The sequence below is a fragment of the Aotus nancymaae genome, unplaced genomic scaffold, assembly GCF_030222135.1.
Source record: "Aotus nancymaae isolate 86718 unplaced genomic scaffold, 86718_ANA_hifiasm-v0.15.2.pri h1tg000019l, whole genome shotgun sequence".
Taxonomy (NCBI): Eukaryota; Metazoa; Chordata; class Mammalia; order Primates; family Aotidae; genus Aotus; species Aotus nancymaae.
Genome location: NW_026988431.1, coordinates 36597229 through 36614504, shown reverse-complemented (window position 1 = coordinate 36614504; position 17276 = coordinate 36597229). Strand labels below are relative to the sequence as shown.

Below are 17276 nucleotides of genomic sequence, written 5' to 3'. Positions count from 1 at the left end.
TTTGTTTGTTTACTTTTTAGACAGATTCTCCCTTTGTCGCCCAGGCTGGAGTGCAGTGGCCCAGTCTCAGCTTACTGCAGCCTCCACCTCCCGGGTTCATGCGATTCTTCCGCTTCAGCCTCCTGAGTAGCTGGGACTGTAGGCATGCACCACCATGCCCGGCTGATTTCTGTATTTTTAGTAGAGACAGGTTTTCACTATGTTGGTCAGGTTAGTATTGAACTCCAGACCTCGTGATCTGCCCACCTCAACCTCCCAAAGTGCTGAGATTACAGGCGTGAGCCACCGTGCCTGGCCATAAGCCTTTAACACCTAGCATTTTGGGAGGCTGAGGGGGAGGACTGCTTGAAGCCCAGAAGTTTGAGTCGAGGCTGGGCAACATGGCGAGACCCCATCTCTACAAAATAAAAAAATTAGCTGGGTGTGGTGACACATGCCTGTGGCATCAGCCACTTTGGAGGCTGAGGTGGGAGGATCACTTGAGCCCTGGAGTTTGAGGCTGTAGTAACCCATCATTGCATCACTGCCCTCTAGCCTGGGTGTCAGAGGGAGACCCCATCTCAAAAAAAAAAAAATTAGTAAGGCAGCGTGGTCATGTTTTGTAAGATGTGGGCCATCTGAGGAAGGCAACTAAGAAGGAAATGTCTTTGTCATCCTACCCTTAAACATTGGTTGTCCCCAGGGTTTTAGAGTTGGCCTTTCACATACTTCCTGGATGATCTCCTTTGATATATTTTGTTACACTGTTATCTTCTAAGAGAAACATTGATAAGCTGAAGTTTGTTGGGGGAATTAAGTAGTTGATGTTATAGTTCAGAAAATAATAGGTTGGCTTTTCCTTTGAGGGGAATTTTCTTGGTAGGAGTTTGCTATGTTAATTTGAAATTTAAAGTACTGAAATCACTTGAAAACACGGTGCCGATCTCACTGTTTCTAGTATTAATAACTAGTTAGCACCATGTTTTTTTATCTAGTATTATAAAACCCCAAAGCATTACCAATTTGACAGTTTGAAAATATGTTAGCTTTTAGTCTCAATATTTTGTACTAAAAAGAAATCTGAATGTTTATTTTACTTTTCATGTTATGTTTCATACATTATTTGTTCTATCATGTCTATTAAAGATCTTTTCTCAATTCTGATACAAACTGTGATTTGCATTATATATTCTGTAAGTATTTTTTCCTCTAAAAGACCAACTGAAAGTTTTATAGTTGTCAATTAATTGGAACTATTTATAGATTTTCAGTAAAATATAAATAAGATTAGTTATGCAGCAAAATTAATTGTATTTGTTACAACAAAGCAATCGTTCGTATGGCTTTTCAGTAAGGTGTATTTTGTTTATAATATGCTTGCTAAGGTAATTATAAATTACTTCAACAAAATGGATTAGGACCATGGATGTCTGTAGCTAGAAAATGACCTTGGTATTGCAGAATACTAACGTAATGTTTTGATATCATTTCAGGCAACATTTCATTTGTTGCATTTCCAGTTTCCAATACCAACTCACCTACAAAGATTTTACCAAAAACCTTAGGACCAATCAATGTGAATGTTGGACCCCAAATGGTAAGAAAATTATTAAATATTAGAATTGAAACTTTGTTTAGCTAAGACTAATTTAAAGATGTTTGATCAGATATTCCTGTTAAGCCAGATACGGTAGGTGGCTCATGCCTGTAATGCCAACACTTTGGGAGGCCGAGGCAGGTGGATCACTTGAGCCCAAGAGTTCAAGACCAGCCTGGGCAACATGGTGAAACCCTGTCTCTACAAAAAACAGCTGGGCGCTGCAATGCATGCCTGAAGTCCCAGCTACTTGGGGGACTGAGGTGGGAGGATTGCTTGAGCCCAGGAGGTCAAGGCTGCAGTGAGCCGTGTTTGCGCAACTGCACTCCAGCCTGATAAAGCAAAGCCCTGTCTCAAATAAATAAATAAAATTTTAAAATTCTGATTAATTTTAGTTACCTGAGTCACTTTAAAAAAATATTTTGTTTTTATCTGAATGTGTCTGGTCAAGTCTTGAGCTTGAGTAAAAGAAAGGCATTGTGCTCTCTAATATTTAATTTTCACATATTTGAATATGTGGATTCTGGATGTGTAGTATTAAGGTTTTTGCTCGCTATGTGAGATTTCTCTTGTATTTAGTTGTTAAGTTGATTTGAAATGTATTATACTTTATGTCCTCCTCCTTTTTTATTTTTCTTATAAAATAACCTTTACTACCCTAAACTATATATTCTCACATAAATGGAATCTGTGACCCAATAGTTAATCTACATCTGGAGCAATTTAAAACTCCTTCCGTTAAAGACTTTTGGGGAAAGCCGGGCGCGGTGGCTCACGCCTGTAATCCCAGCACTTTGGGAGGCCGAGGCGGGTGGATCACGAGGTCAAGAGATTGAGACCATCCTGGTCAACATGGTGAAACCCCGTCTCTACTAAAAATACAAAAAATTAGCTAGGCATTGTGGCGTGTGCCTGTAATCCCAGCTACTCAGGAGGCTGAGGCAGGAGAATTGCCTGAACCCAGGAGGCGGAGGTTGCGGTGAGCCAAGATCGCGCCATTGCGCTCCAGCCTGGGTAACAAGAGCGAAACTCCGTCTCAAAAAAAAAAAAAGACTTTTGGGGAAAAAACAATATACCAATTCATGTTAATCTTTAGCAGTAGAGATAGTGAATGAAAACTAGAAAACAACTATTTCTCTAAGGGCATTATTTAATTACGCTAGAGCTTAAAGTGTATAGCACTTTCAGAAGACTTATTTATAAACAAGATTACATTCACCTACTCTGAAACTATGTCTAATTTAAATGGACTCACCCACCATTAGTAAAAGTACTTAAACATCTAAGCAATAACTCTTCGTTGTCAGTGTCATCTTTTCATCTATAGAGCAGTGCAGATAAATTTTGCCCATAATGTACAACAGCACCGTGGACTATGTTAAATGCAAAGTTATTTAAACAAAAATATCTTTTAACATACTTAATGGTTTCAGAAAGTCTTTAGGACACATTCTAGACATGACATTTTCCTTGGTTAGTTGAGGACTGTTTATCATCTGCAGAAATCAAGCTAAAAATACAACACAATTTACTGTAAGTATGCGAAGAATATAATCTAGCACTAAACCTCATAGAGGTTTAAGCTCAAATAAGAGCCGTCATTTTAAGGTAGCTCAGGTTATATTTTCAGACATTTGCTAAGCATTTGCCTCTCCCCAGCCACTACTATAGGTGAAATGAGGTAAAGCACCCAAGTTTTAAAAGTCTGTGTTTTGAAATAAGCACCAAATTAAATATAAGCACCAAAATTAAATATACTCAAACCTTTATGAGTCTTGCCCTTACAGAACTCTTATATTTTGAGAGATTATTTTACCTTATTTTTTGTTTGTTTAATGCTGCTATACCCCAGATTTGAATTTCTCCTTTGGAAGCATATATAATTTTTCTCCCATTGTCAGTTTGAACTATCCGTTACATATCCAGTTCTGTTAATAATAAGTAGTGATGTGTGGTACTAACTCAGTTACTGTAAATCTCAGGATCCGCAAAACAAAGGTCACAAGAAGGAGAGGAGATTTGGAGCTCTACCTTCAACCGGGTCATCCCAAATCCTTAATTTATCCCCCTACTTCTAAGGTTCTTTTTTCAGTTCTGAGTTCTTAGGCAGGAATCATAATTTCCTTTTTGGCTTCCTAATTGTTATAAGACCCCATTGCTGTCTCCTGAATGTGTCCCTCCAAAATTCATGTTGACACTTAGTCCCCATTGTGGTGGTGTTAAGGGGTGGGGCCTTCGGGGAAGTGATTAAGCTATGAGGGCTTCATTCTCATGGATGGGATTGGTGACCTCATAAAGAAGTTGAAGGGAGCTCTTTGCCCCCGCTCTGCCCCACTTCTTGTAGTGAGGACACTACAAGAAGGCACCATCTATGAAGCAGAGAGTGAACCTTCACTAGACACTAAATTTGCTGGTGCCTTGATCTTGGACTTCCCAGCCACCAGAACTGCAAGAAATACATTTCTATCATTTATAAATTACCCATGCTAAGGTATTTTGTTATAGCAGACTCAGACAAAAATTAGTACCAAGAACTGGGTTGCTGCCATGACAAACACCTAAAACTGTAGAAGTGGCTTTGGAACTGGGTAATGGGCAGAAGCTGGAAGAGTTCAGAGGAACAGGCTGAAAAAAGCCTCTTGAGATGAGTGGACCATTAAGGGTGATTTTGGTGAGGAATCAGAAGAGGAGAGATATAGAGAAAGCCTCACTCCTAATTAGAGATTAGCTTAGTGGTCGTGAAGAGAATGTTGGCACAAATATGGATGGTAAAAGCCATTGTAATGAGGTCTTAGACGGGAGTGAGGAACATGTTATTGGAAACTGGAGGCAAGGCCATCCTTGTTACAGAACAGCAAAAGGCTGGGCACAGTGGCTCATTCCTGTAATCCCAACATTTTGTGAGGCCAAGGCAGGAGGATCTCTTGAGCCCAGGAGTTTCAGACCAGGCTGGGCAACATAGTGAGACTTCATCTCTATTAAAAAAAAAAACTTAAAAAATTAGCTAGGCTGGGTGCAGTGGCTAATGCCTTTAATCCCAGCACTTTGGGAGGCCAAGGCTGGTGGATCACTTGAGGTCAGGAGTTTGAGACCAACCTGGCCAACATGGTGAAACCCCATCTCTACTAAAAATACAAAAATTAGCCGGACATGGTGGCAGGTGCCTGTAATCCCAGCTACTTGGGAGGCTGAGGCAGAAGGATCATTTGAACCTAGGAAGCAGAGGTTGTGGTGAGCAGGGATTGCACCACTGCACTCCAGCCTGAGCAACAGAATGAGACTTTGTCTCAAAAAAAAAAAAAAAAGCCAAGCATGTCGACACCTATAGTCCTAGCCACTCAGGAGACCAAGGAGAGAGGATCACTTGGGCCCAAGATTTCAAGGCTGTAGTAGCCTGATTGACAGAATGAGACTCTGTCTCAAAAAAATAAAATAAAACAACCAAACAACAACAAAAAAAATGACAAGCGACTTGAGTGAATTGTTTTCCTGTTCTAATGAAGGAGGAACTTAGGAGCAGTGAAATTGCATAATTGGCCAAAGAAATCTCTAAGCAAAGTGTTTAGGGATCAACATGGCTTCTCTTGGCTCTTTATAGTAAAATGTGAGAAGAGAGAAATGAATTAAAGATACAATTTATGCTGGGCGCGGTGGCTCACGCCTGTAATCCCAGAACTTTGGGAGGCCGAGGCGGGTGGATCACGAGGTCAAGAGATCGAGACCATCCTGGTCAACATGGTGAAACCCCATCTCTACTAAAAATACAAAAAATTTGCTGGGCATGGTGGTGTGTGCCTGTAATCCCAGCTACTCAGGAGGCTGAGGCAGGAGAATTGCCTGAAACCAGGAGGCGGAGGTTGCAGTGAGCCGAGATCGCGCCATTGCACTCCAGCCTGGGTAACAAGAGCGAAACTCCGTCTCAAAAAAAAAAAAAAGTTATAATTTATAATCAAAAGTGAAGATTTGGGAAAGTCTCAGCTTGGTCATGTAAAGAATAAAAAAGCATGTTCTAGAGAGAACACCAAAAGAGTGGTGAAATCACCTTTGGATAAGGAGATTAACGTGGATGGGTGGAAGCTTGGTGCTGTTCTTCAAAACAATGGAAGAATAAACCCACAGCATTCAGTGATTACCAGTGCTGCCCCCTGCCCCCATCACAGGCCCAGAGTACCAAGGCGTGGGGGACAGAACTATCGAAGAGAGGCTTCAGGCTCTAATGGAACACTGGTAATCCCTGCCTGGCACTGTGTCAAGTCTTCTCCCCAAATTTTGGCACAGTGCTCCTTAGCTATTCCAGGTGTGGCTCCAGTAGGCCCAGGTATCGTGCAAATCACAGTGGCTGCTGCTCTAGAGGGCATAGATGGTGAACCTTGGCAGTTTCTGAGTGATACCATCTCCAACAGGTGTAGAGTGCACAAGCTGCGGGGTATGATAACTTCCACCTAGATTTCAAAAGATGCCCTGGAGAGCCTTAACAGATCCTGGCAGAGAATTGCTACAGAGGTGAGACCACCACTAGGAACCCTCACTAGGGCAAAGCTTAGTGGAGCTGAGCAGGGCAGGGTCACTCCCTGAAGCCCTAGTCTACTAGAGCTTCCAGCATGCAACTCCAGCCTGGGAGAGCCACATGCAGACCCAACCCAGGAGAACTGCAACATGGGCTGTCCCCAGTAAAATCATGTGGGTGAGGACTTCTGGTACCTTGGGGCCCAGCTCCTGCCCCAGTGTGTCCAGAAGGCAGGATATCAAGTCAAAGATTATTGTGAAGCCTTAAAAGTTAATGTTTGCCCTGTTGGGTTTTGGATTGGTTGGGACCTATTATCGCTTTCTTCTTTTCTGTTTTCTTCTTTTTGGAATGGGAATGTCTGTTCTGTGCCTGTCCCCTCATGGTATTTTGGAAACAGGTTGCATTTCACAGGCTCACAGCTGGAGGGGAATTTGCCTCAGGATGAATTGCACCTTTGAGTCTTACCCATATCTGATTGTGGGAAGGAGTTAAGACTTGTAAGACTATTGGAATGAAATGAATGCATTTTGCCAGTGAAATAGGCATGAAGTTTAGAGAGCCAGGAACTGAATGCTCTGGTCTGAATGTGTTCCTCCAAAATTCATGTTGAAACCTAATCCCTACTATAGTGGTATTAAGAGGCGGGGCCTTTTGGGAAGTGCTGAAGTCCTGAGGGCTTCACCCTTATGAGTGGAATTAGTGCCCTTATAAAAGAGGTTGAAGGGAGCTCCCTGGACCTTTTCTGCTATTAGGATGCAACCAGAAGGCATCATCTTTGAAGGAGAGAATAAGCCCTCACCAGGCACTGAATCTGCCAGCGCTTTAAGTTTGGACCTCTCAGCAGCCTCCAAAACAGTGAGCAATAAGGTTCTGTGGTTTGTAAATTGCCAAGTTTTATACTCCTTGCAGAAGACTTTAAAGAAAATTAACTAATTACTCAATCTAAGGTGGTATGTTATAAGTAGCCTGAATGGACTAAGACACTCAGAGCCATTTACTGGTTCTCCTAACTCCCTCATCCATGATTTTTTAAAAAGTTTTTGTTTAGTTAAAGAATTATTGGATAAAATCTCATCCATTTGCTTCTTAGCCTTCTTTTTCTAGTTGCCCTTTTAACTTTACATGTCTTTTGGAAGCTAAATCTTAATGGTAGATAGGAATTTCAAAAGGCCCCACGAAAAGTTTTCATTTGTTTTCTGTGGTTATGGAAACTAGTTTAGCGGTACCTATTTTAGTTTGAGATACTTGCCCTTTTCTTACAGGTTCTCTTATGGTTGTATAAGTTACGGATCTTATGATTTTATATACAGTTGACCTTTGAACAATGCAGGGGATAAGGGCACAGCCCCTGTGCAGTCAGAAATCCATATATAACTTTTGATTCCTCCAAAATTTAACACTTAATACCTTATTGATTAGAAGCCTTACTATAATATAAACAGTCGAATAACATGTTTTATGTCATATTTGTTATTTTGTATGTTAATATGTATTATATACTGTATTCTTACAATAAAGTAAGCTAGAAAAAAATATTACTAAGAAGATCATTAGGGAAATACATCTATAATTTATTAAGTGGAAGTGAACTATTATAAAGGTCTTTATCCTTGATGTCTTCATATTGAGTAGGCTGAGGAGGAGAAAAAGGAGGAGTTGGTCTGGCTAACTCGGGGGTGGCAGAAGTGGAAGAAAATCCATGTATAAGTGGACCTGCCTAGTTCAAGCCCATGTTGTTCAAGGGTCAACTGTATAAGATAATCTCATGGCTGTATTATTTTAGAAGAGTAAAAACTGTATGCTTCTTACAGTGAAAACCAAAATTCATCAAATAGTGAAATCTCTTAATATACCACTTTATAATTTTGTAACTTTTTCCCTTTAGAATACATATGCTCTCTTGGCTTTTTTAACTGTAGATGGCAGTAGTACATAAAATATGTTGATTGAGGGCAGGAAAATGTTCAGAATAATGTTTAATTGCTATGTGATTTTCCCAGCCTAACTAATTCTATCGTCAGAGAAACCACATGATAACATTTAAATTAAGGATGTCTGGATTGGAACGTTTTGCAGTAATTAAAGTAAAAAAAAAAAAAAAGAAAAGGATGTCTGGATTTTTGGTAGGGGGACTCTGATATTTAAAACTCCATTTTCCTTATTGTATCAAGTGAATATTAAAAGTATGTTTTTACCTCCAACTTTAATACTTTAGTTTGGGCTTTTTTTTTTTTTTGAGGTGGAGTCTCACTCTGTCACCCAGGCTGCAGTGCAGTGGCACAATCTCAGCTCACTACAACCTCCACTTCCTAGGTTCAAGCGATTCTTCTGCCTCAGCCTCCTAAGTAGCTGGAATTACAGGTGTTCACCACAATACTCCCCTAATTTTTTTGTATTTTTAGTAGATATGGGGTTTCACTATGTTGGCCAGGCTGGTCTTAAACTCCTGACCTCTAATGAGATAGACCCGCCTCAGCCTCCCAAAGTGCTGGGATTACAGGAGTGAGCCACCGCATCTGGCCTGGGATTTCAACATTAGGTTCAGGGTTAGAAAGTATGACTGGCTCATCACCCTATAAACCAATTTTCTTATATTCTGTGGCTGTTCAAGTTTCACTGGCTTTCCTTTTGTTTGATTTCTTACGTTTCATTCTCATTATCCTAGTTTAGGAACTTATAGCATCTCATAAGCTTTTTGAATTTATCTTTCCAATTCAAGTGTGTCATCTCTCCAATTTGTTCATGCAGGGAATGTTTATTAAGGAATTGCTATGTACCAGGCCCTGTGCTAAGAGAAGGGAGCAAACTGTTGCTAATCACTCTCTGATCAGCAAAGAATATCAGCTAACAATCTGACAGTAAGGAAGGGAAAACAAGAAAATGTAAACTAGAATTTACTTTCAAAGTCATTTTCAAAAAGATAGACAGTTTTTCTCTGTGTCCTGTTTCCCTTCCTCCTTTCTTTTTTTCTTTTTTTTTTTTTTTTTGAGGTGGAGTCTCCCTCTGTTGCCCAGACTGGAGTGCAGTGGCATGATCTTGGCTTACTAAAACCTCCTCCTCTGCCTCCTGGGTTCAAGTGATTCTCCTGCCTCAGCCTCCAGGGTAGCTGGGATTATAGGCATCTATCCCCACACCCTACTAATTTTTGTATTTTTAGTAGAGACAGGGTTTCACCAGGTTGGCCAGGCTGGTCTTGAATTCCTGACCTCAAATGATCCACCTGCCTCTGCCTCCCAAAGTGCTAGGATTATAGGTGTGAGCCCCTGTGCCCAGTTTCTTTCTTTTTTTTTTTCTACAAAGCCCTGTAAATCAGCAAAACCAAGCATGTAGGCTGCTAATACCATATAGAAAAAGATCTTCTCAGTAATAATACTGCAGGAGTAATACAGTCTGTTTCAAGGGTAAATTGGAATGTTTAGAATAGCTTTGTAGACACTCCGGTTCAAGGAATAGAGTCAACCGGAGGCTAATCAGATAACTCACATTTTTCTTCATAAGCTGTCTATACCCAAGGTCAGCATGATAGAGAATGTGATGTAGTGATTGGTGGAAACTATGCTTTCTATTTTTTTTTAGTGGAGTTTATATAATCCTTTTAACATATCAGTAAATGAAGGTCCTTTTTTCCCCTATTATTTTAAAAGTTGAGTATTTTATCCCAACAGTAAATATTTATTGTGCCTTTCCTATGAGCTTCCTGCCACTGCGTTAAACCCTGCAAAGAACTTAGTTTAGCAAGGTACTCTCCACCCTTAAAGATCCTGCACTGAAATGAAAGTGGGGATGCGGGACCAGACATGTAGAATGGGAAGTGCAAGCATACTTGGAATGCAAGGCAGAATTTGATAAGAGGTACAGACACATTGTCTGACTTTGTTTTCTCACTAGGAAAGCTTCTGAGTGCCTTATTTAACACCCTTGGTGTATCGTACATAATCAGAACTCTCCAGACATCTGTCAGAATTAGGATCTTTTGTTTTTATTTTTTTAAACTATAGAATGAACTTATTAAAACTATTTCATAAATATTTGTAGGTACTAACATCTTCCTAGCCCCAAACTAACATAATGTCAAAACATAAACAGAAGCTAACTAAGGTTGTTAAATACTTGATGAATGAATAAATATTGACTAGACTTTAATAACTAGGTCTGAACTATTTTTATACTACAGAGGTTATTGTTTGACTCTCCTTCAAATGCAAATGGAGGACTTGAAATGCTTATGAATCCTTCCCTTTGGTTATGTATGGAGCAAGTTAGCAATGAACTTAATGATTCACCCTGGCAGCAGAAGGGAGATAAAAATTAATTAGCATTTTGTCTTGCATAAGGCAGTAGGGAAATAGAACTTTCTCTTATTTGAGGACTTATTAACAATTATATGTAGTCCCTGTAGATATTTTTCTCTCTTAATTGGGACTTAAAACTTACTGTCATGAACACTTTCAAAACTTTACAAAAATAGAACTATATACCCAGCAGTTGCTTCAACAATTATCCACATAGGAGCCAATCATTTTTCATTAATATCCCCATTCACTGGAGCATGCCTCTTCCTATTTTTTTTTTTACATGAAAATACTTCTGAAGTTATTACTAGGCTGCTAGTTTTTTTAATGTTAATTACTATAAATGTCTTTGGAAAAAACATGTTTTGTTTTGTTTTTTTTAAACCAGTGAAAATTTTAAGACCTGGAAAGCAATTTGGTAACACATATAAGGTACCTTTTAAAAAAGTCTTTAGGGATTCCATTAATCCCCTTTCTGGAGTCTAGCCTTAGGAAATAGAAATTAAGGGCAAGGTCTTTGTACAAAAATGTTTATCACAGCATTCTTTATAATACTAAGTAATTAAACATCCATATATATCTAGTAGGGAATAATAAATCCACATGATAGAATGTTTCATGGTCTTATTTTAAAGAGTTTTTAATAACATGAAATACTCTTTTTTTGTTTGTTTGTTTGAGACAGAGTTTTGCTCTTTTTGCCCAGGTTGGAGTGCAGTGGCGTGATCTCGGCTCACTGTAACCTCTGCCTCCCGGGTTCAGGCAATTCTCCTGCCTCAGCCTCCTGTGTAGCTGGGATTACAGGCGTGTGCCACCATGCCCAGATAATTTTGTATTTTTAGTAGAGACAGGGTTTCACCATGTTGGCCAGGCTGGTCTTGAACTCCTGACCTCAGATGATCCACCCGCCTGTCCTCCCAAAGTGCTGGGATTATAGGCAAGAGCCACCGCACCCAGCCCAATACTCTTAAAAACAGATAAAATTGCATCTATATAATAATCCAAGCTGGATAGTATCTTTGTGTATACTGTATGATGGACTGTGGAAGTCTGATTTGCTGTTACCTTGGTTCTAGTAAATCAAGCTGTACTGCAATTTATTTCCTTAGTTTCAAAGAAAACTTTTCATTTTTCTGATTTTGAAAGCATTGTCAGTTCTTTACTTAATCCTTCCAAATTGCCACTCATTTGCTGAAACCTGTATTATGACCTCATGTCAGTATTCAGGATACTTGTGCTTTAAGAGCCTAGGATATAAGTTCATCAGAGGTGTTGCTTATATTTTTAGACGACCGACATTAAGTGCCTTTTAGGCAGCAAGGTTTCCTCATATGTAGGTTAGCAGTCAAGGTTATTTTCTACCTGTAGGCTTTTCTTAATAATTAAGAATATTATATTCTTTGTTCCTAACTTTACAGATTATAAGCACACCACAGAGACTAACCAGTTCAGGAAGTGTTCTGATTGGGAGTCCATATACCCCTGCACCAGCAATGGTTACTCAGACACACATAGCAGAAGCTACTGGCTGGGTCCCTGGGTAAGAGTGTTACAAGTTATTATTTTTTAAACTGTTAAAAAAAAAAGTTTAAACTTTTTTTTCCTCACTATCTTGTCTTCTGTTCTTGTTTTATTTTAGTCTAGTTCTTAAAAACTAAATGTTTTTCCTTCAAAATCACCTATTTTATTTCACTTTATATCTTAGATATAAATCATCTCTGGAACAACTATTTTTTTTTCTATTTTTATTTTATTTTATATTGCATTTTAGGTTTTGGGGTACATGTGAAGAACATGCAAGATTGTTGCATAGGTACACACGTGGCAGTGTGATTTGCTGCCTTCCTCCCCTTCACCTATATTTGGCATTTCTCCCCTTGCTATCTCTCCCCAACTCCCCACCCACCGCTGTCCCTCCCCTATTTCCCCCCAACAGACCCCAGTGTGTAGTGCTCCTCTCCCTGTGTCCTTGTGGAACAACTATTTTTAAACAGAGAAATACAGTACAATAACTTATAACTAAACCCTGTGACTTTTTAAACTCTGAAATAGGACTATTTTTATTAGGACATTTAACTTTAGAAATATGAAAAGTATATTTTATATATTTTTAACTCACATAAAAAAGGTGTTAAATATTAAGTGTTGGCTATACTCAGAATTTCCCCTATGAATTCTTATTTCCTTAAAAAACCAGAAAAGGCTAGGAAAAGAGGCCAAATAAAATTTTTATTAAATTTCCTCTTGATTCTTTTTAAACACTGAACAATTGAATCAATATCCCTTCCACATTACTCATTTGCTACTTGTAGTAGAAACTTAAATATGTTTCATCTTTGCCTGTAAAATACTTATGCCTTTCTCCACTCCTTATCATTTTAGCACCTCATACTTCCATAAAAGAAAAAGAAATAAGATAAGTGACTCAAAACCTCATTTTGTCACTTTAGACATTTGGTTGCTTTAGAAGTGATTTACATGGTGGAATACTGCATTGGTAATTCTATCATGTGAGTTTGAGCAAGCAGATGGTAAATCTTAGTTCAGTAAGAATCTCCTTGCTTCAAGTATATTAAGTGAAACTAATAACAATCCTGGCAAGGTGCTTTAAGTTGTATACATATCAATATACATAAATACATGCACACACACGTACAGACACATTAAGTATTAAAAACAGAATAGTTTTGTGTATACATACTTTTCCATTATCAAATGAGCTGAACCGACAGAATTACCTGTAATCCTGTGGGCATTATTCAATCCTTATGAACATTCTTACGTAGATCTAAGGTTACCTTGGATTTCTGTATGGCCTTGAAAGATTATAACATGAAAGCCAAGCCTGTGCCAGCAGTGTTGGCCCACTTTGGAAATGGCCAGGGTCTGGATGTTTTCAGCCCCATTTGTGCTTTATATTGGAGGTGGCAGGAATGTCTGGTGTTTTATGGTCAGTATTTTGTGGAGTGAATACAATTTTTCTCTGTCTTGTTTGCAAGTTTGCAGTGTTTTCCTCCCTAACTGTTCATTGAGCTGATTTCAACTCATGACTATTATGTTGTGATGTCTTGTTCACAGGATAAAATTAAGATTTATTTCATATACCTATCTTTTGTATGTGTTAGTTTTAGTCTTTGAATATATTCAGTGTAGAATTAGACAAGTTATAATAAAGTATTAACGAAATTAAATTGTGTCTAAGTATGTGTTGTTTTATGCTATCTTTTTTCCTTTTTAGTGATAGAAAACGGGCTAGAGAATTTATAGACTCTGATTTTTCAGAAAGGTGAGTATAAGTCTATTTTGTTTGAAAGATTTTGCTATATAGAGAGGTTGTTGGTGTTGTGACTACTCTGGTTTTATGCGGTGTTTTTCTTCATGTAACTTAAACTTCATTCAGTTTTTGCCATTATTTCATTCTGCATTGAGTGGCCCAGTTCATTCATAGTATCTGTATGGTTTCAGGAGAAACTACCCTGTGAGCAGATTGGCTTTTGGTAGTATATCCGTTAGTCCCTCCCCTCTTTCCTTCTGGGAAATGAAGAGTTCTGTCAAGCGAATACTCCACATTACCCTAATATGCCAAACTTTAACAAGCTTTTCTTTTCTTTTCTTTTCTTTCCTTTTTCTTGAGACAAGAGTCTCACTTTGTCACCCAGGCAGCGTGCAGTGGCACCATCTTGGCTAGAATCTTGTTTTTTGTACCGTTTGCAGTGCAGAGGTGCCACCAATTTTAACTGATAAATAGTTCCATTTTAAGGCCTTAAACATTGCTAAATACATCTGCAAGAACTTGTACTGTTACCCTTTCCAAGGATAAACACCAATAAAGACCAGTTTGAGTTGGAAAGAGAACTTTCCATTAAAGAGAAAAGAACATTTCACCATGTATTTCTATGATACGGCAGCTCCTCAGACATGATTGTATCTGTTGAAAACAGTTAAGACCAAGAAGCAAGCAACAAAAGCCACCAGAGAACTGAAACTGCACTAGTGTTAGGATAAGAAAACACACATCCTTTATACGTAGTCCGAAGATTCTCACTCAGAGCCTGTTCACTTTGATTTTAGACTGAATTCTCACACATTTGGCCATCTAGTTTCTCAGGCGCAGCAAATTAGAAAATGTAGGAGTTTCTGTCCAGGTGCGGTGGCTCACACCTGTAACCCTAGCACTTTGGGAGACTGAGGCGGGTGGATCACTTGAGGTCAGGAGTTTGAGACCAGCCTAGCCAATATGGTGAAACCCCGACTCTACTGAAAATACAAAAATTAGCCAGGCATGGTGGCGCACGCCCGTAATCCCAACTGCTTGGGAGACTGAGGAAGGAGAATCGTTTGAACCCAGAAGGTAGAGGTTGCAGTGAGCCGAGATGAGCCACTGCACTCCTGCCTATGTGACGGGAGACTCCATCTTGCTCTGTCACCCAGGCTGGAGTGCATTGGCACAGTCACGGCTCACTACAGCCTTGACCTCCTGGGCACAAGCAGTCCTCCCACCTTAGCCTCCTGAGTAGTGGGCACACACCACCACACCTGGCTAGGTTTTACATTTTTTGTAGAGATGAGGTCTCATTATGTTGCCCAGGCTGGTCTTGAACTCATGGGCTCAAGCGATCTGCCTTCCTCGGCCTCCCAAAGTCCTACGATTACAGGTGTGAGCCACTGTGCTTGGCCAAAATAGACATTTATTTTCATAACATTTCTACAATTATTCTAATTTTTCAAACAAGCCTGTGTTTATTCTTCAAAAGTATTAGCTAAAGTAGAACAGTAAACTATTTTAATCCTCATTTCTAATGATGAAATAAGCATCCTGACTATTTTTTTCCAGAAAAGGCATACCTTTGCTGAAGGTAGCAGCAGTAGTAGTTAACCAGATGTGACAATGGAAGTAATTTAAAGAATGAAGAACAGGCTACTCTGGGCACATTACCTATGGGATAGTCCAGCTCCACGAGGAGCAATGTAAAAAGAAGAAAACTAATACAATAGTTTGTATTAGTTTTGCTAAAAAACTTGACCCATTCACATGTTGAATTTGGTTTTGTAGCCATAATTGATGATGATATACATAAACTACAGCATCTTATTTGCAGAAATATACTGGCTTATGAAGCCATGAAACCATCACAACTTCAGCATAAAAGACAACAAAACATAAGCGAGTTCAAAACCAAAAGAACCATGGAGAAATAATAAGTTGTTGGGCAACTATCACCACTGTCCATCTCCAGAACTTTTTCACCATCCTGTATTGAAACTATTTCCCCAAGAAGCAACAACGCTCCATTTCCCACTCCCCTACAGTCCCTCTGTTCTGTTTTCTATGAATTTGATTATAATTTGATTTCATGTAAGTGGAATCATACAATTTTTTTTTTTTTCTTATAGAGATGGGGTTTCACCATGTTGGCCAGCCTGGTCTCAAACTCTTGACCTCAAGTGATCCGCCCATCTTGGCATCCCAAAGTGCTAGGATTACAGGCGTGACCCACTGTTCCCAGCCCAATATTTATGTTTTTACGTCTGGCTTATGTTACTTACGTCTTCGAGGTTCATCTGTAGTGTAGCGTGTATCAGAATTTTATTCCTTTTTCAAGCTGAATATATTTCATTGCATGTATATACCACATTTTATCTGTTTATCCATTGGTAGGCAGTTGGGTTGCTTCCACATTTTAACTATTGTGAATAATGGTGCTATGAACATGGGTGTACAAATATCTGTTTGAGTTCCTGCTTTTAAATTCATCTGAGTATATACCCAGAAGTGGAATTACTGAGTCATATGATAATTCTGTGTTTACTTTTTTGAGAAATTGCTGTATTGTTTTCCACAGTGGCTGTACCATTTTATATTTCCACCAGCAGTGCACAGTGGGTGCAGCTTCTTACATCCTCTCCAACACTTCTCGTTTTCAGTTTCTGTTTAATAATAGCCATTCTAATGGGTATGAAGTGGCATCTCATTATGGTTTTGCTTTACATTTCTCTAGTGATGAGTGATGTTGAGCATCTTTTCATGTACTTTTTGGCCATTTGTATGTCTTTTTTGATAAATGACTATTAAGTCTTTCACCCTTTTTTTTTCTTCTTGAGATGGAGTCTCACTCCCAGGCTGGAGTGCAGTGACGCGACCTGTAACCTCTGCCTCCTGGATCCAAGTGATTCTCCTGCCTCAGCCTCCCAAGTAGCTAGGATTACAGACATGTGCCACCACGCCCAGATAATTTTTTGTATTTTTTGTGGAGATGGGGTTTCACTGTGTTGCCCAGGCTGGTCTTGAATTCCTGACCTCAAGTGATTCACCTGCCTTGGCCTCCCAAAGTGTTGGGAGTACAGGCATGAGCCACTGCACCCAGCCCTTTGCCCATTTTTGAATTGGGTTTTCTGGTTTTTCAGTGTTGTAGTTCTTTATATATAGTCTTTTGCCTTTTAGTGTTCTTTAACTAGAGCCATTTTTTGCTTAACTTTCAAAGTGGTTTACTGGATTGGTTGCAGGACCAAATCCCTCATCTGTGCATGGCAGGTGTTGAGTCTTCAAACCTTCCTTGTTGAATTTTAATGTGTATATTGATTGAGTTTTGGCATGATATTCTATTAACCTTCCAAATAATAAGCTTAATTTCTTGATTCAGCCATTGTTGAGTAGTGCCCTTTGGTTTTCTATTGCTTGAGAAAATTCTGGCAGCTTATGAAGGGGATAAAATCACTTGTAGTGTACCATATGTTACATGCATTTCATCCTCACAACTTGTGAGATGGGTATTCTGTATTTTTCAGATAAATGACTGTGGATCAGAGTTAAATAGAGTAAATTGTTCAAAATATGTATCTGATGGTTTACTGATGTTGATATTTAACCAAGTTTTCTTCAAGTTTATTATCAATTTGTGCA

At 39.1% G+C, this 17276-nt stretch overlaps 1 protein-coding gene across 8 annotated transcripts in view; it reads left to right on the top strand.

Annotated features, from left to right (window-relative positions):
* The window catches only part of TFDP2 (transcription factor Dp-2), a 135665-nt gene that overhangs the window by 85052 nt on the left and 33337 nt on the right, over nucleotides 1-17276 (top strand). For all 8 annotated transcript variants that reach the window (XM_064378757.1, XM_064378756.1, XM_064378759.1 and 5 more), the window contains 3 exons: nucleotides 1473-1576; nucleotides 11794-11915; nucleotides 13614-13661. In XM_064378757.1, coding sequence (XP_064234827.1) covers nucleotides 1473-1576; nucleotides 11794-11915; nucleotides 13614-13661 — 274 coding nt within the window. The remainder of the gene's footprint in view (nucleotides 1-1472; nucleotides 1577-11793; nucleotides 11916-13613; nucleotides 13662-17276) is intronic.